Source organism: Arachis stenosperma, chromosome 9, assembly GCF_014773155.1.
Source record: "Arachis stenosperma cultivar V10309 chromosome 9, arast.V10309.gnm1.PFL2, whole genome shotgun sequence".
NCBI classification, from domain to species: domain Eukaryota; kingdom Viridiplantae; phylum Streptophyta; class Magnoliopsida; order Fabales; family Fabaceae; genus Arachis; species Arachis stenosperma.
The window spans coordinates 133,305,609-133,332,308 of record NC_080385.1 but is presented as its reverse complement, the minus strand read 5'-3'; the positions used below and the strand labels follow the sequence as shown (position 1 = coordinate 133,332,308).

Genomic DNA, 26,700 nt, shown 5'->3' with positions numbered 1-26,700 from the left:
ATTTTCTAATCTTCTATACATAAAAATGACAAAACAAAATTATAAAAATAATCTTTTTATCACTTTTGCTATTTTAATTTTATTTTCTTTGTTTTTTATGTATAATTTTATTTTATATTAATTTTGTTTATTTAATAATAAAATATACTCATATTAATTCTATCATATAATAATATATTTTTCTCCTATATTAATCAAAGAATTTCAATAGTTATCAACTACATCTAATAGAATGACTGAGAAGTGAGAACTACGAGAAATTAAACCCAGGTTCAAAATGCTGAAACAAAGAAAAGAAAATAGTGGATATATGATTAGAGAAAAATGTATAATAATGACAAAATATACTAAAACTGGATTTTTTTTCAACTAATAAAAGTGAGGTGTTAATTCCTCATGAATTTATTTTTTCTCTAAAATGAAATCACTATTTTTTCTAAATTTATTTTAAAAAAATATATTTATTATAGTTATATTACAATTTACATTTAACGAATAATGCATGATTATACTAATTTAGAGAAATATTTTTATTATAATTATATAAAATCAATATTTAATACATTATCAACTAATAAAATTGAGGTGTCAATTTCTCATGAATTCATTTTCCCTCCAAAATAAAAGTAATATTCTCTCTTCTAAATTTATTTAAAAAAAATATCTTTATTATAGTTATATTACAATATTACAATTAGCATTTAATGAATAATGCATAATTATAATAATTTAGAAAAATAAAATAAAATCCAGTAATTTATCTTCCGACTGCACACGTGTATATAATAACTTTTAAGAAGGAGTCATGTATAGTAAATACGGTCGATGATTGTAAAACTGTATACTAACATTGATATAATATTATTTTAGGTATATGTTTTGCAAGTATCAAAGAAAAGTGTTAAGTTGTTTTTTAGTAGATTTAAATTATTCATTGTTTATTAGAGAATTTTGTGCATTAGAATTCTCTAATAATTTATTATTTATTTTGAGCTAATTTTGATATGTTCTTATTTGACAGTAAAATAACATATAAAAATTTGTTGGTGGGTCTAAGTATTATTAAGTTATTTATGGTCACATGGAGTATATATGGTTGATTTATTGAAGAAAGTAGATTACTAAAACCAATTAATAACTATTTAGAGTTAATATATTTAACACTAGCTTAAGAAAAAACAAATAATACATAACATGTTATATTTTTATTAATCAAATAATTATAATTTAAATTAATCTTATCACGTGCATGGCACGGGTTAATACACTTGGAAATTACTGCACGTTGAATGTGGTATATAGAGAAATTTTTGAGAGGCCTATAATAAAAAGGTAATAACAAAATGTCTTACTAAATCTATTTATTTATTAAAATTTATTACTATCACTTAAAAAAATTTAGAAATTCTAGGAACTAATAGATGAATTCTTATTGTACATTAATAGTTTGAAAATATTAAAATTATCATAAAAATTCGTATAATTTTATTCTCTTGACAAACAATTTTATAATTACGTTAATCATATAATTTTATATACAAACATTGATATAGTGTTGTTTCATGTATATATTTTGCAGGTATCAAAGGATAGCATTGAATTGTTATTCAGTAGGTTTAAATTATTTATTGTTTATTACAAAACTTTCTGTATTAGGATTTTCTATTAATTTGTTCTTCATTTTGAGCTGATTTTGATATTTTCTTACTTCACAGTATACCAACATATAAAACTTTGTTGGTAGATTTAAGTATTACTATATTATTTATGGTCATGTTGAGTATATATGCCTGATTTATTGAAAAAGTAGATTAAATAACTATTTTATAGTTAATACAATTAACACTATATTAAGAAAAAAAAACAACGCATACAAGTTATTTTTTTATTAATTAAATTATTATAATTAAAATAAAATTTAACATAACAACTTAAAATTATAATTTTAATCTTATTACGTGCATGGCACGGATGATTAAACTTGTAATTTTTATAAAATAATCTATGGAATGAAGACATAGATGAATCTTATGTATAGACTATAGAGGGAGGGAAGTTATTCTTATTCATACAATTTAAATTTTTTTTAGTTGAGTCTATATATTTAAAAAATTTGATTTATTTTAGTGTAAAAAATATTAGAATTAATTAAATATTTATTTATAAATAAAAAATATTTATAATTAAAAATTTAATTAAATTTTTTATTATATAATTTTTTAAAGAAATATTTATTAATTTTAATATTTTTTACAAAAAATAAATTAATTATAAAATTAAAAATAATATAAAAATATAATTAAAAAATATATAAAAATTTAATTATAAATTTAATAAAATCATAAAAATTAATAAAATAATTAAATTTTTTATTTTTTAATAAAAAATAAACCCAAAAGAAAGTAGAATGACAAGGAGGAGTTTGGTGGCAAAGCCAGGAAGCTGCAAGTCAGACGTGAGTCACGTGACACATGCAGAGTGTGGCTAGCTACTTCAGCGAAGACTGAAAGAGAGTGAGAAGAGTGGTCAACCAAACACAAGGTAAGGTCATTTTGCTAGTTCCTTATCTTTTCCCCTTTCTGTTATATTTTCAATTTTTTTTGGTTAAATATAATTTTTATTATATAATATTTTTAATATGTTATTTATGTCACCTAAAAAAGTATAATAAGATATCACACTTAATAAGCTTTAAGTCAAATGGCAGTGTGGCACCTAGATTTTTCCTTCTCTTTAGAAATTTTCATATTGAACTTCTTTTATATAATTCCAAAAACACATCTTTATATTTAAATGAAGTAAATGATAAAATTCGTCATTAAAAGATTATTCATTTTTTAAATTAGTTTTCAAAAGATTGTTTTAATTAAATTTTTTATTAAAGAATTTAAATTAATTATTGTAATTTTTCTGTCACATTTTTCTTATTAATGACATCAAAATTTATTAATATAACATGTTAAGTAATACCACAATACACATTTAATAATTCTCATTAACAACTAACATAATAAATTTATAAAATTAAATCAAATCAACCCCAAATTAAAAAATTCTAATACCTCAAATTCTTTCCTCAAAATTATACTATTCTCCTAAATCTCATCTTTCTACATTTTCTTACCTCCCATTAATATCTATTAAGCATGCGTTTCTATTAAAACAAATATGATAATCGTTTAATGGATTTAATTTTGATAAATGATATTATATATAATTATATAATATTATATTATAAAAAATTATTTTTTATATTAACTATATAAATAATTATCTAAAATTAAAATATAATTAAATAATTATATAAAATATTTTATATAATTAATATATCAAAATTAAACTTTAATATTATTATTTCAAATAATATTTGTTCTCTCTCCTCAATATTTGTTTCTGACGATAACCATGCAAAAAGTATTAAATCTCAATTTAGATAAACAATTTAATTAATTTTTTTTTAAAAAATAGATTAAACAATAAATAGTTAAATACTTATATTAAAAGTAACTTATAAATAAGTTATTTTATATTTAATTTTTTAATTCTAAAAGTGCTTATTTTAAGAGAAGAATGATAAAAAAATTTTTATTATGAGAGAAGTAATTTTTTTTAACTTCTTCATAAGCACTAAAATAACTTTTTAGAAAGCTACAATTTAATTTTAAAAATTGTACCAGACATTAATACTATACCTTTTCATAGAGATGACAAAACGGGTCGAGCCTGTCGGGCCAATCCGCTAAACCCGCCAAAAAAGGCGGGTCGGGCTAGGATTTAGAGACCACCAAGTTAAAAAAAACCCACCAAACCCGCACCGCCAAATTGGCGGATTTTTGCGGGGTGGGTCAGTCCACCGGGCCAAAGATTTTTATTTTTATTTTTATTTTTATTAAATAAAAGAGTGATTACTATTATAAAATTAATAATTATAGAATTTTTAAACACTTTTTTTTATTTTTTATTTTTATTCTTCTTTTAGTTATTAACTTTATTTATTTTATTACTATTTCGTATATATGCTCAAATTATGTGACTTATTTTTTAAAATAAAGATGATTCTATTGACAAATATTATTTTGAACAATTTTATTGAAGTTTAAAATTAAAAAAAATATTAAAAAATTATATTATGATTTGACTATTTTTTATTTGTATTTGATTTTTTAATTATTATTTTTTAGTTAATTTTAATAAATTTTATTTTTCAAAAAAAAAAAGAGTCAAGCGGGCTAGCCCGCCAACCCGCCAATCCGTCATAAAGTGGAGCGGGTTAGCATTTTGAACCCATTTTAGTTGGTGGGACAGGCCTTGGCGGGGCGGGGCGGGTTGGGGCGAGCCGGCCCTCTTTGCCACCCCTACCTTTTCATAAGTTTTAAAAGTTAAAAAAGTAACTTATGAACCTATCCAAACGAGCCCTAAGGCAACATTGTGAAAATTATAGCGTGATGAAGATGAGTTGGGTGATTAATTAGGATTAAATACGATTTTGGTCCCTAAAGTAGGGGTTGAAAATTTTTTTCATCCCCAAATTTTTTTTGCTTATAAAATCATATCTAAGGTTTAACTTAATTTTAAAATCGTCTTTTTATCAAAATTTTAATTTTTATTACCAAATTACCCCTAACTAAAAAATAGAAATAAAAAGGAAAAGAGGTTAAAGGGAAGGAGGGGAAGGAAATCAGTGAATCACAGTGGGGTTTTTCCAGGGAAGAAGAAGGGGGAAGGTGGGGAAGAGAAGGGGAAGGGTTCGTCGCTGCCGCTGCTCTTTACCGTCGCCGCTGCTCTTCGCCGCCACTGCTGCTCGTTGTTCGGTCCTCACCACCGCCGCTGCTTCTCGTCATTCGGTCCTCGCCGCTCCTCTTCCCCGCAAGTGTTGCTTCATTTGCCCAGTCCGCATCAACCTTATTTTGACGCCTCACTGCCTCAGTCCCAATCTCGTCTCACTTCCTCTCCAACTCACTGTCACTGAACAACACTATCATCCTCGTCCATGCTCTGCGCCACCATACCGTAGGCTAAATTGCTCGCTGCTGACATTCGTCGGTTGCGCTCCTCACTTCCTATTGCTCACTAATCTCCTCCTTACCTATATTCATTGTCACTGTTTTGTATTTTGGTTTCTGCTTCTACTTCAGCTGCTTCTTCTATTCCAGTTTTCTTTTATTCTTGTTTTTTTAGATTCTGCTTCTGTTTCAGTTGCTTCTTTTGGCTTATGCTTCTACTTCTGATTCTTCTTTTGGCTTTTGCTTTTGCTTCTGCTACTTCTTCTTCGTCTAGCTTTTGTTTTTTTTTCTATTTAGGTTCTGGAGCTGAATATTTAATTTTTTTTCCTTTTAAATTTTACAAACTATTAGGTTAGATTAATTTTGCTGCTTTTGATTTTGCTTCTGTTTCTAATTCTGCATCTGATTCTTTGTTCTTTTCATTTTGATACTTATGTTTCTTCATTATTGTTGCTGAAGAAGAAGAAAAAAAAAAGAAAAGATGGCTTCATTATTTTTGCTTTTGATTCATTGTTATGATGCTCTTGATTCGGATTCGGATTCATTGTTCTTGTACTTCATTATTTTTTCTTTTGATTCATTGTTGTTGATTTTATTGTTGTTGTTGGTGGTGATTTTATTGTTATTGTTGCTGATGATTTTATTGTTGTTGTTGCTATTGATGGAGAAGAACGAAAAAGAAGAATAGAAATGTGGTATTTTGGTGAGGAAGGAGAGGTGTATTTTGGTCCGAAGGACAGATTTAAAAATAAGTTAAACCTTAGGGGTGATTTTGTAAAGAAAAAAAAAAGTTAGGGATGAAAAAAATTTTCAGCCCCTACCTTAGGGACCAAAATCGCACTTAACCCTGATTAATATTATTAGGTCTTTATACTATTCACCTTTCGTATATTTCTTTTTCCAGTTTATTACATGTCAATTTATTTAGACATTATATTATATGGTAATCACTATAAAAAATTTGTTGGATATCATTAAATTTACCAAAAAAATCTGCCGGTAATATATTTATCGTCGAAATTATTCCAACAGTATAAACCTTGCTAGTAATTGGCTACTGGCGGACTTTGTAAGATTTGAGAAAAATTAACTAGTAAATTGATTAATTAAAACTACGTTAATTAGGATTAAGGTGTCCAGAATATGTAAAAATATTAGAAACTATCATTTAAAAATTTAACGGTAAAATTTGAATTAAGAAAATTGAATTGAGCGCGAAAATATAATTATTTTGAGAAAAACGCGTATCGGCGTTAAAATTGTCTGCACCAACTTAAATCTGTCCGGTGCTATGAGTGAGAAAGCTAAGACGGTGAAAATGATAAGGAACGAAAGCCCAAATCACTTATTTTAAATGTTTTAGCTCAAAGTTGGGTCACAGAGCTAAGAACTTAAGTTGGGCCACACTTGGACCCAAGCCTAAGTATATATAACCCACAAATTTAACAAAATTTAGCAGTTTCCTTCATTTTGAGAGAGGGACACGGTTGTGAAGAGAGAAAAGAGAAAAGAGAGAAGAAAACCTAGCTTCATTACCTTCAATCTACCATAACTTTTGCTTCGAAACTCTGATTGACAAATTGTTTGCGGTTATGCATCGCTCTCCCCATCCTCTTCAATTTTGTCTGATTAGTTTGGTGAGTACTTCTAAATCACAGTTCTAGTTTCTCATTTATATTTGATTTCGTCTTTTGAACTTAGGTATTGAGGATTTTTAGTGATTTTTAATGTTATAGGAGTTCTCTAGCTTATGTTCTTGGTGGTTTTGATAATTAAATTCAGTGGGTAAAGGTAAGGATCCCTTTGTTTCTCTTACTTCATCAATTTCTATGAGCTCTAATTTTGACATTGTGCCAAATTATATGATATGGTGTTAGATTGAGTAATTGAAAGTTTGACTTGATAAAATTTGGAAGGAGAAAGCTTGGAAGCTTGAAATTTGTGACATTAAGGTATGAGTTTAAATTTCGGATAAATATCATGTAATGTGATATGAAATCTTAGGCTACTGGATCTAGGATTATTGTTGAATTGTTATGGTTGATTGTTTGGTTTAATAAAAATTGTGAAATGTTGGGTGTTTGATTGATTTGGAATAAATGTGATGATGGATTAGTATAAATATGCATATATGCGAACGATGTTGTGGTATAATTAATTATGATGCTTGATTGTTGAGGAAATTGGGTCGGAGGCCGTGATAAAGTAAGGAATCCCCTAGGTGGTAAGTTGAAGTAAGTGGTGTGAATTGTTGCATGAGATTGAGTATGTATGTTAAAGCTTTGATTGAGAATTTGTATGATGAATATTATGTGTTGTTATTGAGAATGGATATAGTTGATGGAATGTGTTAAATAAGTTGAAAGTGGGTTGATTTAGGTTTGGAATGGTTGAGGAATAATAAATGAGTCTTTGGGATGTGTAGAAATAGTTTTGGAATGGTTTATGATTGAATTAAATTGAGAATTGATGAAATTGAAGGATTGTGTGAAATTGGTAAAAATGAGTTTTTAACCAACTTCGATGAGTCATGACTTGACACTCGGAGTTCGAATTTGGATGAATTTTGTCTTAAATTAAGGTGTTGAGAGCTTTAAACCGGTTTAAGAATGAAGAAAAACAGAATTTTGTAGAAAAAGTGATGAATGATTGAAAATTGGGGTTTAAAAACTGAAATCTAAATGTTGCAGAAAAATAAAAAATTTTGGTATGTGTGCACACGCACAGGTCAGAATGAATGGCAAGGCCCTTACGTACGCACAAGGGGGGTGCGCAAGCATGAGAAGGGATTTTACAAGTTGTGCGTACGCGTAACTGGTCATGCGTACGCACAAGCTGGGAAATGCTTATGATTTGTGCGTACGCCCCAAGGGTGGTGCATACGCATAAGTCCTGTTTTCTCAATTAAAATATGTTTTTTACTGTTTGACTTTTTTGGCAAGCTTGTAAACTTCTGTAACCCTTATATTGAGTATAGAGACGGTGGATTAGAAGAAGAAAATTATTGAGTCGAAATGCGTTGAGGGTGATTGAAGGGATGAGTTGATATGATTGGATGATGGACATGAGTTTGATTGATAAGATACCTCCCTGGATAGACGTAAGGGTTGTGGTTCGCCCCACTTGCTATGGGTTGAGATTGGAACTCTTTGGGTAGATGCAAGGGTTGTGGCTTGTCCCGCTTGCTCCGGGTTGATATTTGAGATACTTTGTTGACCCTCCGTTGTAAGATGTGGCCAGGCACTTAGATCTTCCTGGATGATTTCCCAAGAGAAGTTGATGAATATGAATACCTCTTGGGTATGTGCGTACCAAGAGAATGTCCAGAATTTGCTACCGGACATATCAGATTTTGGCTTATAACCAACAAATGAGCTCATTGGTCATAGGACAAGTATGTATCATTTACATTTGTGTGTATTAATTAGATGGACATCTTGTATTTGACTTGTCTTTTTGAATAATTGTATCTATATGCTAATTGAACTAATTGCTTTATCTGTTCTCTCTATTTGTGTATTTTTTGTATTATTTTCTATGTGTTTGAATAACTAAGAGATTCTTTATACCGGCGGTGGTGACGCTGAGGGTTATTCTTGATATGATGATTGGAGGTTTGTGAAAAACTGAGAATAAATAGATAGATTAGAATTCTTTAGATAAGTTGTCATTTTCTGATTTAGTTTTTGAAAATTCTAGACTTGGATCAAGGAACTTTGAAGATTAAGATTTTCTTGAGAGTTACTGTTATCTCATATTGTATCGATTCGACACTTTTATCCTATTGGGAACCCAATGGTTTGGGTTCTTACGCATATATTATTTTTGTTTTTCAGATCCAGGTCCCAACGCTCCTCAGTAAGAGGGAGTTTTATCTAAAAGATAGCGAGAAGACTTTTGTTTTTGTTTTTGTTTTAGATTCTCTCCTTTTTTTTGAAAAAAATTATGTGATGTATTTATTACAAAGACTTGCATTTTTGGAGAGATAGGTTATGTAAATCAAACTATTTTACTGTTGTAATTCTAGTCGGGTTAATCTTCGCAGGCTGAGACTAGTAGATATTTATATATACTTACATATGTCTCTTTACTCTTATTCTTTCTTTAAGCTTTTAATTTTCTACTTTTTCGACGCGCTTATGCATGTTATTGAGTGTGAACGATTGGTGAATTATCTTTTATCCGAGGTTTAAATCCTCTTACAGGCTTCTAGCTTAACAACTTCTTCTATACATAAGTATTTATATCTCAACTTTGTGTCATAGCACCAAACCCTCATTGATTTATGACTTAAGCATAAGGTTTTGAAGGATAGGGTGTTACAAACTTTTTTGTCCACCGCTAATTACTGGCAAATTTAACGGTGGATATTAACTTTTAGTTGGCAAAATTCTAGAGCTTGTTACCGTCGGATTTATTTTCCAGTAAATTCGACGGTAATCTTAAATTTTATTTTTTTTAAAAAAATTTGTTTAAAAACTCAATATATAATTTTAAATGTTTAAATTCAATAATTTTTAAACTAACAAAATTCAAAATTTTATAATTTTTCATAATAATTTGTGTATAACTTTTCGTTAAAAGTTTACAAATAAGCTTACACATCAAAGTTTAAAAATAAAGAAGAAAAATAATAATTACTCGTGTATAGAAAAAAAAGTGGCACTATAAACATATACTCTAAATCCAGAAAAGATAAACTTACATAAGTTTTAGTATGAAAAACAAGATACCTCATAGTGGCTAAGTAAATTGCATAGTTGAAGCTTTGTAGATAATAAAATATTGAAAAAGAAAATTAATTATACAAATGGTATATTTATTTAAGATTTTAAGTAATTTACTAACTTGTATATATATGGTCCTTAAATGGTATTTCTATTTAAACTTGTACAATTTCAGCAACTTACAAACCTAGTGGAGGTTTGCATCATAAATCTACTATCTACAAGTGCATTTTTTAGAATAGCAGTCGGTACATCTTCAATTACAAACTATAAACATAATCAATACACAAATTATAAACATAATAAACACAAAAATTATAATTAAACAATCAAATCAAAGTTCATATATTCAAATAAGTAAATTGCAACAAACTTAATTAGAAAAGTTAATAACAATCAACTTAGCAAAATTAATTCAAAAAATAATTAACTTAGACAACAATAAACTCAAAAAATTAACAACAATCAATAATAAGTCAATAATTAACTTAGAAAATTAACAATTTAAAATTAACTCAGAAAATTAACAACAATCAACACTAGTTAACTCAGAAAATAATTAACTTAGCCAACAATAAACTCATAAAATTAACAATCATTCAAAACATCATTAACTCAAGAAAATACTAAATTACACCTTACTAACCTGATGGTGGCTGCAGAATAGTGGAAGCGTGGTGGTGACAGGAGGCAGCAGTGAAACCTACTAAGGTTTAATAACATAAAAAACAACAAAAAGAAAAAAATGGGCAACAACCTTACATTGGCACGGTGGACCTTAGCCACGGTGATAGTGACAAGGTGACGACCTCCGATCGATGACAAGGGACGCCAACAACGACGACACGACGGAGGATTTCTACGGAAACTTTAGCAGCAGAGACGATGACGTGTTGATCTGTAATGACAATGTGACTTACCAGTGGCGACGGCAACTCCAAGTGATGGCGGCGCACCCTTCTTCAATGGACCAGAGGAAGAGAGATGAGAGAGAGGGAGATACGAGAAGAGAGAGAGAGAGAGTTTGCAGAAGTTACGGAAAAAGGTTTCACGTTTGAGTTTTATCCCAAATTTATCGTCGGATTTATTGGTGAAAAAATTCAACGATAAGGTGTTTGTCATTGTCTAAACGATGTGTTTCATTAAATTATATTATTGTTTGAAGAAAATTTGAAGATAAATTTGACGCTAATAAAATTAATTTTTGTGTCTCTATTTATCGTTGAAATTTTAAATTCAACAGTAACTTATTTAAAAGAAAAATTTTTATTCGTAATCGTCAAAAAATCTACTGCTAAATCTATCGATAATATTCATCGTTAAATTCGACAATATTCAAACACATTTTTTATAGTGAAAGGAAGTCACAAGAATGGACACATATAGATAGAGTTGCAAATGTTATTTTAACATCATAAGAAAAAAGTGGCTAATTTTTTTGGTAATGGATTGGAGAGGTGTGTTATGCATAGTTATAAAAAGTTGGTGTATTTTTTATGGATATGGAGATAATTATTTTTTTTTTAAATTTGAAACTATAAATTGGAGGCTCAAATTTGGGTAGGGATAGAAAATTGAGAGTCAGATTTTGGATAGAGTAAAAAGCTTAGTGTCAATTTTGGATAAAGATAAAAAACTAAGGGTAAGTTTTGAATAAAAAAACAAAAAAATTCAAAATCTTCAAATCAAAAGGTCTAATTTACATATTTTAAAAATTTTTTAATGTTCTTTAGATTTGTAAATTTTTCTTTAAAAAAATAAATAAAAACTACAAATTTAAAAGTCAGATTTGCGATGTCCATACAAAAAAAAAAAAATGCTAACTATCCACATTATTAAAAAACATCAGCTGCACTCCAATACAAAAAATAAAAAGCGGAAAAAAGTTACTTATACCGTGATAGTGAATCAGAAACAAAGGATAAAATAATCCACTATATATATTTGAGCTAGCTAGCTAGCAATGTTATTTTACATATATATCGTGACACAGACACAAAAACTAAATGCATAGTTTATGACTTTATGGTATACGTGTATGAATGCGCATAAAGATTTTATAAAGAAAGAAATACTACTGAAATTTTCCGTCCTCAAGAAGAAGTCTTGTTACGATCCATTACAAGAAGATGATATACAATTAAAAAAATTGCGTTATTTTATTTTATTAACACTCCTTTAAAAAGATATCTTGAAATATCTCTTAAACGTTGGTTAAATTAAGTCTCAAATTTTGTTTCTTTTTCTTTTCTTTGCTTAACCAATGATTTAATAGACATTTCAAAATATTATTTAAAGATATTCTGTAAAGTAATATATATCCAGTGGATCTTGATATATGCTGGTGGATCATTTATACATGGTAGGAGGCATAGGTGGTTGATTAGTAGTTGGTGGTCCAATCCAACCTGCATATATAATATTTTTTGTTTACAACAACATAGTTAATTTCCACGAAAATAGAAAGATAAAAACTCAATTACATATACATAAAATTATAAATAATAAATTAAATAAACTAATTTTAAATTATTGTCTCTATATATAGTATTACGGTATTTTTTGTTCAACTAACTAGTAGAGTTGCATTGTAAGAGATGATGATGACGATCATGACGATTGTTATACATATAGATAGAGAGGTACCTTTGGAAGGGTCATGGCCTCTTAATTTGAGCTCTTGATGTTCTTGGCATAAGGCGCATGGATCACAGCAAAAATGAACGCAGCAATCACAGCAAGGTTCAGATGCTAACCCATACTTTTTTCTCAGTTTCTCTCTATAAACACATGAATAGAACCAGTGGCATGAAACCATCATCAGTAACCCATATACACACCCTTGTGAAGCGCATGCTACATACAGAAATTCAACAAAGAAAAGAAAAAAAATGTCATTAGCTAGAGATATTTTGTGTATATAAATAAATAATTACTCATAGTGGATTTATCTAATTATTATACTTACAACTCTTCCCTTCATCCACAATTTCTGCAATTTGCCCAAAGGTGACACAGGGTAGACAGCAAGTTATCAAACCTGCATGCATAGAATTTATTATTATTAATTTCAAATAAATTATTTATTCTAATAATTATTTTAAAAAATTGGAGACATATAATTCAACCAAGAATAAAGTGATAATTATATCCTCAAGAATTTTAATTTTAGGACTCAGATTAATTAGTCATTGAAAAAAAGAAAAGAAAAATATCAATTAGGTCTTCAATAATAGCAAATAGTGGTGGACATATATATCTTTTCGTCAAAATATTGTAAACCTTCTATTAAAACAGGTGAAGTTTCACTCAAAAAATTATTATCTACATGATGATCTTTTATAAATAGACTACTATTCTTAATTTTTTCGTAATGAATAGATAAAAAAGTATCCATCATTATTTGTTATTTTAAAAAATTAAATTAATATTCTTTTAATAAACTAATTAATACAAAATCAAAATTTTTAAAAATTTAATTGTCACCTTATTTTTCTGTAAAATACTAACAAATAAATATGTACGTAACAAATTAAATTAAGCATATTCATATAGCAAGAAGCAAAATATATACAATTCAAGCTGACATTTAATCATGCAAGGTATATATAAAGCTTATAATGATTATTACATGTTTTAGTGTCACCTCCACAGCCACAAAATTTAGCAGACCACACGGGTGATGAGGATGGATAACCACCAATATTCATAGTTATCTAATTAGATTCAAAATAATAATAAAAATGTTTGGAAGTGCGGAGATATACGTATTTCAAGAGTATGTAGTTTGATTTGATCATCGATCGTCCTAATTGATTTTCTCTATTTATAAGTAGCATAAGCTCTATTTGTTTTTATGTAATGTCAAGGGTTTTACATTGGAAACAACGCCGACCGATAGAGAAACAATTTGGAAGTGCATATATGTTTTGTTCTTTGACAGGAAAATATTATTATTATATATACATACGGTAATCGAAATTGAGCAATGAAATGGAATGACCATATGAATATGACTCCTTCAACGGGAATATATGAAGTTCCAAAATTTGAACTTAATGATTGTAAAGCATATGGAGTTGCCGATTGGATTTTGTTGCCTACTTGTTTGTCTTGTAGTATTTGGAGAGAGTTCATGCAATGGTGCTGTGTGAAATGAATATAATGATGAGTTAAAAAATCGCCTATATATATGTAGGATACGATGGTTATCATTGTGGTAATAGGTATAATAGAAAGTTTGGGAATAAGCACTTTTATTAAAATTTAGTAATTATTTAATTATAAAAAAATAAATAATTTTATATTAATAAGTATTATCTTATATTATTAAAATTATTAATGATAATTAATTAATGACTATACATTATAAATTTTGTTGGTTTTTTAGCACTTTTCGTGAGTATAATATAGTATGGCAACACTTTTTTGAGTATTGTCAAAATTAAAATTATTGTTTTCCAACATTTTTTGTGCTTATTTTCTAAATTAAAATATTTTTAAAATATTAAAAATATTATTTTAATTTTAATAATATTTTTTAAATATTATTAAAATTATATAACCACTATAATAATTATATATATATATATATATATATATATATATATATATATATATATATATATAAAGTGAATTATTGCAGATGACGTACTAAAAACAATGGTATTTACAACAGTTTATTTCGACAATTCTAACTACTCTAAAATTGATTTTGTTTTACTAATTACATTTATAAAAAATAATATATTATATCATATCATAATAAAATCGAATCTTAAGGAAGTGATTAATAATAATAGAGTGAGAAGAATAATGAAAGAGTAGTGCTAGGGAGCCAATGGCTTAAGGGTACAATGTGTACAATGTGTACAATGGGCTATTTTTTTGGTCCATGAATAAAATGATCATCACCATACTAGCTAGAATAACCATCCGGATACCAAGGATAATAAACATCTCAATAAAAAATTAAACTGATTTTGGGGTTCACCAAGGATCGAACTCTTGACCTTTTGAATCTAGAACTCTAATACCATATCTGAAACCACTCATCCCAAAAGCGTAACCTGACAGGACAATGTAACACTAATGGTCATATCTCTAATACTTCTTAAACCTCCATTGTACACATTGTACGCTTAGGCCATTGGCTCCCTAAACTTTTTCATAATGAAAAAGATAAAGAAGTGAGAGAAAAAATGAGAGACTTACAAAAGTAAAAAGAAAAAGGGAGGGAGTTCATCAATTTAAAAAATTGTTTTATTTGTAACAGAAAATATTATATGATATATTTTAATGATCAAATTAGTAATATATATATATATATATATATATATGTATGTATGTATGTATGTATGTATGTATTGATGGACGGATACAACATACATATTCACAGCCAAAAAAGGAAAAATGATACAATTGATGTAATAACTAATAAGGATCATAAATTCATAATATATGTTAAGAATTTATTATATGAATAGGGAAAGGAAAAAAATATATGCCTTCACTCTTCGCATATAGTGGACCAACATAACTTTGTGAAAGAGATATTGAAATGTGGCTAACGAAGATGAAAGAGATGAATAAAATCTTGGAGTGATTGTGAGAGAAATCAGAAACTGAATATTAACTTATATTGCAAAAAATATTGTGTCACATTGTATATTACAATAGCATGGCTCTGCTTTTATATAGGTATAGAGAACTGAACTTTTATTAATAACAACTTTTAACTGTTTTTGTTATTAGTTTGAGGGTTCACTTCTATCATTCTTCTTCAAATTTAAAGATACTTTAGATGTGACCTTAAGTTTGTCCGTAAATCTAGTAAAAATTGGTAATGACAGTGGTTTAGCGTAGAGATTAGCCACTTGATTAACTCCAGAGATGTGCACGATATGGAGTTGTTGATTAACCCTCTCATGAATAAAGTGAAGACGAAACTCAAAATGCTTGCTTCAATAATGAAGAATTTGATTAGATGAGAGTTGCTCAACACTAGCATTATCACAATATATGACTGGAGTTCTTGAAATTTGGTGCAGTGCAGGTAAGAGATTTTTAATTAAGTCAAACAATCTCAGATGTTGCTTCGAAAACAGCTCGAAATTCAACTTAATGCATTTGACTTGCTCACACAGTGTTGCTTCTTACTGGACCAACAACTAAATTTCATCCAAGGTATACACAATAGCCCAAGGTTGAGCAACTATCATCAAGATCGAATGCCTTGCAGCATTTGAAAAAGAAAAAAAAAAAATCGAAGTTCATTAGATGGATGAATAAGAGACCATGGTCAATAATACCAGCAAGATATCTTAGAATGTGTTTAATTGCCTTCCAATGAGTATCTAAGGGATTATGCATATATTGTGCTACTTTATTCATAGAAAAGCATATTTCTGGTGTGGTTAGAGTGCAATAATGTAAAGCACCAACCATAGCCCTATAATGAGTAGGGTCAGAGAAGATGCTACACCATTTTAACTTAATTTCTCAAATATAATCATAGGGGTAGGGACATGTTTGGCATGAAACATTCCTGTCTTTTGCAAGAGAGCAACAACATATTTGCTTTGAGATAAATGATATGCGTTTAAGGAAGCTGTCTGGCCTCAACACCCAAAAAATAGTTAAAATTGTCAAGGCTTTTGAGAGGAACGAACAATGTTATGTAATTGAGTGACATAGGAAGAGATAACCAAATTAAAGGATCATTTCTAATGACCAAGAGTCCAAGATCTCATCGATATAAACTAAAACATAGATTGTAGAATTAGATGAGTGTTTGAGAAACGAAAATGGATAAGACTTTGTTCTTTTGAAGCCAAAGGTGCTAAGGTTGCTGAAAGAGTCACATACCAAGCTCTAGAAGCTTGTTTCAGGCCATAAATAAATTTATGCAAGTGACAAACTTAATTAGCATCTCCATTTATAAACCTAGAGGCTATTTCATATAAACAGTTTCATTAAGCTTTTCATTTAGGAGCTTTCCATTTAGGAAATCATTATTAAAATCATATTGTAAAATTGGTCATTTAGATGAGAGAATAAGACTGAGTATGACACAAATAGTTGGAGTTTTGATAATAGGGCCGAACACCTTTGTAAAATCAACTCTTTCTATTTGATAATTTCCTAAGGCAAGCAGTCGTGCTTTATATCTTAACAAAACCGGTTGGACTTCTCTTGATGGAAAAGACCCATTTGAATCCAATGATAGGTGAATTTGAGGGAGCATGGACAATGCTCTAGGTTTTGTTTCAATGCAAAGCTTGTAATTGATATTGCAGTGCAGACTTCCAATGAGGTAATTCAATTTTCTGTTTGATAGAAATAGTAATGGTTTGAAGAAATTAAGGATCAAGATTAGGTGTGGTCAGCATAGTATACATAATTCAAGGTTTAGCAATCCCAGACTTGGATCTTGTGATCATAGAGAGTTGGTTAGATGATGCTTGTTGTAGGGGCAATTGGATTTCTATTCTAGAAATTGGAATGGAATAGGTGACGGATCATTGGTTGAAAAATTGGTGTGAAAAATTGAAGGCTGAGGAGAGAAAGAAGAAGAGGGTGTTTCTGAAGAGAGATTTATTGTCTGTGTAAGAGATTGAATGTTTAAAGGAACAAGTGTATATGAGACACAATCAGAAATATTGTTAGTAGAAGGTGCAATATATCTACGTAATAAACTAATTTGAGTTGGTCCAATGGTTAGTTCACTCGTTCACTTAAGTAAGTATTGAGAGTTAAAATCTTTGTGTATGTAACAACTCATTGGCCAGTAATAAACTCTTAAATGGAGTTTAGATCTAAGACAAATTAATCTTTTGCCTATTAAAATGGTGAATATTGTGAAAAAAAAAATCTATTTATATTAGTAACTCATATGAGAATTTGTTTGAGGTATCGAGTAAGGACAGCCTATTTATGAGAAATGTGATTGATAAGAAAGAATCATCTCAATCTTTAATTGGAATGCTAGCATTAGAAAGCATAGAAATTCCCATTTTAACAATGTGGCGATGTTTGCACTCAGTCTTATTATTTGGTTAATGAGTACGTTGCAACATCCTCACCCGAAACAGTACAACCCGGAAGCGATCAAATGATGAGAATGATATCTATCGTCTTTGAAGAGAATTGTGTTATGAGATTCAGATTCATCACTAATCAATATTTCAATAAAAAAAATAACTGATTGGATGCTAAAATGAAAAAAGATATGCGATACAAATTTTAGGTTCGAGGATCCATTGAGAATAGAAAAGATATTATCATCTTATATTATTCGTTTTTTGAATAATTACCTTTATTCTATTATTATTTGTGAATTTGATTTTATTGATGCTTTTTAAAATATAGGGTAAAGTATACTTTTTGTCTTTAAAGTTTAGCAAAAGTCTCAAAAATATCCCTAAGTTTTATTTTGTTTCAATTTTGTCCCAAAAGTTTTTGATTTGCATCAAATATTCCCCTGACGGCTAATTTTTTAAAAAATTTAAAATCAATTCAACGAAAAATTTCATAAAAACAACCCTCAATGCAAGCAAATCAAGCATAATTTTCATGCATTATTGTTAAATTGGTCTTAAATTTGTTTGAAATTTTAGCCATCGAAAATATATTTGATGCAAATCTAAAACTTTTGGGACAAAATTGAAACAAAATAAAACTTAGGGATATTTTTGAAACTTTTATCAAACTTCAGGGGCAAAAAATATACTTTACCCTAAAATATATATTCCTTATTTATCTTTATTATTTTTTGATTAACTAGTTCTCGTCAACATAATTAACTAGCACTTAAGATATTAATTTTTAACAATTTTGATGAAAAGAGTATTTATTTTAATTTTTTTCTTTAATGAAACCAGTAATCATAGCTCATGATTAAACTTGCAATAAAACATTAGAAATATTAAAAAAAAAATGTAATCATTTTTGTAATTTCCTTTTAATTTCTACCATTGGTTAATTTAAAGATTTATAAAATATATCCAATTATAGTAATATATGCTTATAATTACTATCATATTATATTATTTACAAAAATATTAATTAAGTAATATGAAAACATAAATACAAGAAGGAAAAAAGTGAAATAATTTACATTGAATTAGTTAGCGTTTAACATGGCAATAAAATGAGATGCAGTAGAGTGGCTGAGTTTCTCATTGAATATATGAAAGGGGGGAGTTTGAATCCTATTTCATATTCTTTTTATTAAAAAATAAACATATGTGTTATTTGACAAAAAAAGGTAGAAATTTCCAATATTAGGTAGAGACAATTAGACAAAAGACAAATTAAAAAAAGCAAAAGGTGATGAATAATTAAAGTGTAATGATATTGTTTTAAGAAAAATTAAATAAATAAAAAATACCCGTTAAGCATCCTACATTTTTTTGGCAAAGATATTAGTTATTGCATTGATATTGTCCAGAACAAACGCATAAGAATAATATGGAATTTTCCTAATTGAAAAAGAATTACATGCTAAAGGAAAAGAGAAAGAAAGAATCAAGTAGATGTTGGAGAAATTAAAAGAGGGATGTGTCCTCTTCTTCGTTATCGACAGTGGTGCCTTGTAAATTCAGCTGCAAATTGTAAAACTTAGGCCAAAATTTTCCTTCAAACACAATAGCGTTTCTGTCCAACCACAGTCCCCAAAGTAGATAGTTTACCCGAGCAAGGTTATCTTTAAACTCGGATTTCTTCATCAATGTCTCCACAAGCTCAATCCACCATTACTAAGGTTTGAGTTGAGTGTTTCTGGGGAGTGAGCTTGCAATGGGGAAGAGTTTTACATGCCTTACATTTCTGGACAGTACACTAGCACATGAAGTATCGTCTCTGTGTCCGAGGAACAACGGGAGCACACTTCATCTAGGTGAGGTATTCTTTCATGAAGCTTTGATTTCACTGCTAGTCCATTATGAACGAATTTCCAAGTGAAACTTCTGATTTTTGGTTGACATCTGAGTTCCCAAACAACTTTCCAAATTCCTACTTCTCTGAATCTAGCAGGGAAGTACTCTATTGATGGGTGAAAGAAGTGCCAGGCTATAGAGTAGCTTGAATTTACTGTGAAATGGCTAGAGTTATGGTGAATCCAGGTTAGCTGGTCTTAATTTTCTTCTATAGTAATTTAATAGATTTGATCAGCAATATTCTGGTTGAAGTTGCTTCTAATCAATTGTTGGTTCCAAACACCAGGCTCATCCAGTAGTTGTCTCACGCAGAGAAGATTCTGAGCTCAGTCATCAGTTCGGGGCAGTCGAAATGCTGCAACAATGCCAAACCACAGATCATCCCAAAACTTCACCAATCCTCTTTTCTTCACTATCTATCTCACTCCTTTCTCCAAGACCTTCTTCCCTTCTAGAAGACTTCACTACGCTCATGAAAGGCAAACTCCAGTTTTAGCATCCAGGAATAAGGTAAGCCTAAAATACATATTCTTAAAAATCTTATAGAATAAAGTATGTTGCTTGGTTAGAAGTCTTCATCCCTGCTTAGCCAGTATGGCCAAGTTGAATGCTTTTTTTAAATCTTGAAAACTCATACCATCGAACTTCTTTTCTCTGTTGATTGCATCCCAGCTAACCCAATGCATCTTTTTTTCATTTTGCCTCTATCCCCACAAAATATATCATCATACTATGTAATTCATCAATTACAGACTCTAATAACTTAAAACAACTTAAAAAGTATATTGGTATAGCTGTTCCAACTACTTGGATGAGAACCTCTCTCCTACTCATTGATAGGAAGAACCTCTTCCAATGTGTTAATCTTTTAGAAACTCTATCTTTCATATATGCGAAGGTTTTTTGTTTGGGCTTTGTAATTATTGATGGAAGTCTAAGGTACTTGTCCTATGCCCTAATATTTGAAATTTCTAAGATGTTGGCCAGATCTTGTTTAGTCTGCTGAGGAGTCTTCTTACTAAAACATACCTCCGACTTGTTTAGATTGATCACCTGACCACTAACACCACCATATAGCTGTAGGGTATTAATTAAATTTTCGCAAACTGTGCTGGTTTGTTTTGCAAAATAGCAGATAATTGTCAGCAAATAGAAGATGGTTGATGATAGGACATTTACTGTTCAATCGAAGCCTTTAAAACAAGTTATCCTATTCTCTTTTGTGGAGCAGATATGAAAGTCCTTCTGCACAAATAAGAAAAAGGTAGGGGAGAGGGGATCTCCTTGACGGATCCCTCTTGTTGGTTTGAAATAACCATTAGAAAAATCATCCACAATAACAGAATAAAAATACTAGACACTGTCTTTCATCCACTCTATCCATTTGTCACAAACACCCAACTTTTTCATCACGAACCACACAAAGCTCCATTCCACCCTATAATACGCCTTACTCATGTCAAGTTTCATTTCCAAATCGCAATCACCATAGGTCTTGCCTTTTAAGGAAATGCATACACTCATATGCCACGATGATGTTATCACTAATAAGCTTACCCCGAATAAAAGCATTGTGGGAGTTGCTGATGATTCTATTCATAAGGTGCTGCAATCTATGTATTAAAACCTTCGAGATAATTTTATAAAAAACTGTGCTGAGACTGATACCCTAATATGAGTCATATTCATAGCATTTGGCACCTTAGAAATAAAAAAATATATGTATGATTAAACCCTTTTAAAATTTTGTTACCTCCAAAGAAGCTCTTTATAGCTTTGCACATATCTGTCCCAATAGTTGACCAGTAGAATTGGAAAAATTTAGCAGTGAATCCGTCATCCTCTGGTGCAGCCTTGGGGTTAATAGAAAAAACAGCTTTTTTAACTCATCATTATAAACTGGTCTTGTTAAATTATGATTTGCCTCAGCCGATACTTTCCTTCTTAGTCCTTCAGATAAAGAAGTCAGATCCTGGGGGTCTCCTATAGAGAACAATTTTTCAAAATACCTTTGTGCTCTAACTCCAATTGACTCTGAGGTAGTACACCAAAGATCATTCTTGTCCTCAAACTGCCATATCTTATTTTTCCTATCCTAAGATTGATTCTTGGAATGGAAAAATCTAGTTTTTTGATCCCGATATTGTAGCCACTTAATACGGGACTTTTCTTTCCAAATCGCTCTTCCATGACTAACGCCTCGTCAACTCTTCATCCAGCTTGATTATCTCATTCCTCTCAGACAGTTCTGAATCATTTTTTAACTGCTGCAGCCTGTCCTCCAATTTTTGTTCTTGCTATTGTTTACTTCAGATGCTTGCCATTTAACAATGTCATGACTGCAGTTCTTGAACTTATGAAATAATCGGAACAATGGCAAGCCTACTGGTTCTAATTGTCAAGTCTCCTAATCAATGGGAAGCCTACCGGTTCAAATTGTCAATTTTCCTTAATCAACCTATCCACTGCTTCCTCCCTGCACCATCTCACCTGAAACCGAAACAGTCTTTTACTCCTTAAGGATGTGGAAATTGAACCGAGTAAAAGAGGTTTATGGTCTGAACCGATATCTTCTAAGTAAATAACTATTGCCTTGGGATACTCCTCTCTCAACTTGGGAGATATTAGTGCTCAGTCCAATCTTTTCTTAATGGCTCTCTCCTGACCACTCCTACTCCACCATGTGAATTTCTCTCCGATGAATTCGATGTCAACTAGCTCACCTCAGTTAATGAAATCCTGAAATTTCTACATTAAACTGGGAGACTTCTCCCTTCCACTGATCTTCTCATGGGTTGCCAATATGGTGTTAAAGTCACCCATGACTGCATATCTCTCATCCATTTGATTTATAACATGCAGGATCTCTTCAAACTAGTTTTCTCTAATCTGGTCTACATTATTCAAATGAACCCCCAGCATCTCCCAGACAATTAAACATTGCTGATCCTCTGCTGTAAATCTGATGTAATAATCTGAACTTCCCCTTATCTCCACTTTTAAATTATCCCTCCAAGCCATCGTTAATCAACCAGCTATACCATTCAGATTAACACAATAATTATCATTGAAACCACACTTTCTTAACTGTATATCCACAAATGAGGATTAATGTTTGGTTTCACAAAGAAACATCACCTTGGGATAATGGCTCCTTTGGATCCCTTTTATGTTGTGAATTTCTAAGAGTTTTCCAAATCCTAACAATTCCATGTCATCATCTTTATGGGCAATTGGGCATTGAAGTGCCATTTTTGGGTAGGCACCCACATTTTCTTCAGTAAACATCTCTACAACGGCACCTTTCTCGTTCTTTGAAACTACCCTTCCAACTCCTCTACTCCCCATTTAGCACCACTAATCTGATTTATTTCTCCAAGGGGATTCTTTCTAGCTATGTGCTTTAATTTTTATTTTTTGTTACTACGCTTGATCACCTTGGAATTACTACCCATTTGCAATGCACCTATTACCTCCAATTCCTCTCAACCACTTTGATTGATGCTGCCATGTTGGTTTCTTAAAGCTGGAGACATTTGGTCCTCACATAGGGTTGAATTAGTTACTAGGTGAGCCATAATTTCAGACCCATGAACTATTGGTTTATTACTTGCTGCATTATCCCTTATTTCTGTAGAAATAGAGAGCTGAGAAAAACTCTTGATGAGGCTAACTGTAGTCGGTTTTCGGGTTGACTGATCAGAGCCATAATCCCGTCTCCCTTTATTTGAGTTCCTATTTTCCATCTTTTCTTCAATCCTCCACCCCCATGAAGTAAGCTTGTAGATCGGATCTCCATTTTTTTCAAATTCTGTCAGCCTTGAGAATTCTCCAAAAAGTTTATGCAGCTTTTTGTTTCTTGGCTTATGAAGCCACAATAACAGCAATATAAACCTAACTATTCATATTTGGGATGAATTTCTGCCATTGCACCATCCAGACATGCTATCTTCATGGTTTACTTTAGGATTTTTGTGACATCCAAATTTACTTTCAACTTCATCTACCGATCCTCTTTAGGTTTCATTGAGAAGACTACCGTCTCTAATACTTTTCCAAACCTCCCTTATCTTTCTTGCAGCCTCTTTAAGTCTTACAAAATTCTAGAAGCCCCCTGATGAGCGGATAATTTATACACTTTTTGGCACTGTTTTTAGTATATTTTTAGTACATTTTAGTTAGTTTTTAGTATGTTTTTATGAGTTTTTATTTAAAATTCACTTTTTAGGGCTTTACTATGAGTTTGTGTATTTTTTTGTGATCTCAGGTAATTTCTGGCTGAAATTGAGGGACCTGAGCAAAATCTGATTCAGAGGCTGAAAAAGGACTGCATATGCTGTTGGAGTCTGACCTTTCTGCACTCGAATTGGATTTTCTGGAGCTATAGAAGCCCAATTGGCACGCTCTCAATTGCGTTAGAAAGTAGACATCCTGGGCTTTTCAGCAATGTATAATAGTTCATACTTTGCTCGAGATTTGATGGCCCAAACCGGCATTGCAAATAAGCTTTAGAATTCCCGGCGTTTAACGCCGGAACTGGCACAAAAGTTGGAGTTAAACGCCCAAACTGGCACAAAAGCTGACGTTTAACTCCAGAAAAAGTCTCTACACATGAAAGCTTCAATGCTCAGCCCAAGCACACACCAAGTGGACCCCAAAAGTGGATTTTTACGTCATTTACTTATTTCTGTATATCCTAGGTTACTAGTCACTATAAATAGGATCTTTTGACATTGTATCTGGACCTCATGACACTTTACACGTTTCATATTGTACCTTCTACGGCATGAGTCTCTAAACCCCATGGTTGGGGGTGAGGAGCTCTGCTGTGTCTTGATGGATTAATGCAATTACTACTGTTTTTCATTCAAACACGCTTGTTTCCATTCTAAGATATCACTTGCTCCTCAACTTGATGAATGTGATGATCCGTGACACTCATCATCATTCTCACCTATGAACGTGTGCCTGACAACCACCTCCGTTTTACTTTAGATTGAGTGGATATCTCTTGGATTCTTTAGCCAGAATCTTCGTGGTATAAGCTAGACTATATTGGCGGCCATTCTTGAGGATCTGGAATGTCTAAACCTTGTCTGTGGTATTCTGAGTAGGATTCAGGGATTGAATGACTGTGACGAGCTTCAAACTCGCGATTGTGGGGCGTTAGTGACAGACGCAAAAGAATCAATGGATTCTATTCCGACATGATCGAGAATCGACAGATGAATAGCCGTGCTGTGACAGAGCGCGTTGAACATTTTCACTGAGAGGATGGGAGGTAGCCATTAACAATGGTGAAACCCTACATACAGCTTGCCATGGAAGGAGCCTTGCGTGTATGAAGAAGAAGACAGTAGGAAAGCAGAGATTCAGAAGATAGAGCATCTCCAAAACCTCAACCTGTTCTCCATTACTGCAAAACAAGTATTTATTTCATGTTCTTCTACTTTTCACAATTAAACCTGAGAATTTTTGATATCCTGACTAAGAGTTACAAGATAACCATAGCTTGCTTCAAGCCGACAATCTCCGTGGGATCGACCCTTACTCACGTAAGGTATTACTTGGACGACCCAGTGCACTTGCTGGTTAGTTGTGCGGAATTGAAAACGTGTGATTGCAATTTCGTGCACCAAGTTTTTTGGCGCTGTTGCCGGAGATTGATCGAGTTTGGACAACTGACGGTTTATCTTGTTGCTTAGATTAGGAATATTTTATTTTTGTTGGTTTAGAGTCTTTTATTTGAGTTTAGTTTCATATTTTATGTTTGGTGTCAATTGCATGCTTTTGTTTTCTTTTAATTTTTCGAATTTGCATGTTCTTATTCCTTTCTTGATCTTTAAAAATTCTAAGTTTGGTGTCTTCCTTGTGTTTTCCTTTAGGTTTTCGAAAGTTTGTGTGTGATTTTCTAAAAATTTCTAAGTTTGGTGTCTTCTTTGTGTTTTCCTTTAAATCTTCAAAATTTTGCACTAATTTTCAAAATCATATCTTTTTTTTTAGTCAAGTCAAAATTCTAATTTCAAAAATTAATCTTTTCAAATCTTTTTCAAAAATCAAATCTTTTTAATTTCTTCAATCATATCTTTTCAATCATATCTTTTTAAAAATAATTTTCAATCATATCTTTTTAATTGCTAATTTCAAAATCTTTTTAATTAAGTAATTAATTTAGTTTTCAATTTGCTTTGATTTTATTTTCTTTTAGTTTTCGAAATTTTATTTTCTCTTCCATTTATTTTAGTTTATTATTTTCGGTCACTTTTAATTAAATAAAAAAAAGAAAAATAATCTACTTAGAATCCATATCATCTCCCTTTCTCCATCATGGACCTAAGTGGAATTGAGCAGTCCAGAAGGACTCTGGGGTCATATGCTAACCCCATTACAGCTGCATATGGGAGTAGCATCTGTATACCTCCCATTAAAGCAAGCAGTTTTGAGCTAATTCCTCAACTCATTATCATGGTGTAGCAAAATTGCCAGTATTCTGGTCTTCCACAGGAAGAACCTACTGAGTTTTTGGCACAGTTCTTACAAATTACTGACACAGTACGTGATAAAGAGGTGGATTAGGATGTCTATAGATTATTACTGTTTCCATTTGCTGTAAAAAATCAAGCTAAGAGGTGGTTGAATAACCAACCCACAGCAAGTATAAAAACATGGAGACAGTTATCAGACAAATTTCTGAATCAATTTTACCCTCCAAAAAGGATGACACAGCTGAGGCTGGACATCCAAGGCTTTAAACAAGAGGATAATGAATTCCTTTATAATGCCTGGGAGAGGTACAGAGGTATGCTAAGGAAATGCCCCTCTAAAATGTTTTCAGAGTGGGTACAGTTAGACATCTTCTACTATGGGCTTACAGAAAAAGCTCAGATGTCTTTAAACCACTCAACTGGTGGATCTATACACATGAGAAAGACGTTTGAAGAGGCTCAAGAACTCATAGATACTGTTGCTAGAAATCAACATTTGTACTCTAGCAATGAGCCCTCTACAAAAGAAGAAGCCATGGCAGTAACT

At 30.9% G+C, this 26,700-nt stretch overlaps 1 protein-coding gene and 1 long non-coding RNA gene across 2 annotated transcripts; one reads left to right on the top strand and one right to left on the bottom strand.

Annotated features, from left to right (window-relative positions):
- Positions 1–11,789: 11,789 nt before the first annotated feature.
- On the bottom strand, positions 11,790–13,545 carry LOC130951925 (cell number regulator 7-like). Its single transcript, XM_057880675.1, has 4 exons — positions 13,362–13,545; positions 12,699–12,770; positions 12,377–12,586; positions 11,790–12,138 (listed from the first exon to the last, which is right to left on the bottom strand). The coding sequence occupies exons 1-4, from the start codon at positions 13,438–13,440 to the stop codon at positions 12,080–12,082; spliced, it is 420 nt and encodes a 139-aa protein (XP_057736658.1). The 5' UTR covers positions 13,441–13,545; the 3' UTR covers positions 11,790–12,079.
- A 5,706-nt stretch (positions 13,546–19,251) lies between these two features.
- LOC130951840 (uncharacterized) lies at positions 19,252–24,943 on the top strand. Its single transcript, XR_009074117.1, has 4 exons — positions 19,252–19,628; positions 19,766–19,854; positions 19,955–20,178; positions 23,936–24,943. It is a non-coding gene; the product is annotated as an uncharacterized LOC130951840 (long non-coding RNA).
- Positions 24,944–26,700: the final 1,757 nt, after the last annotated feature.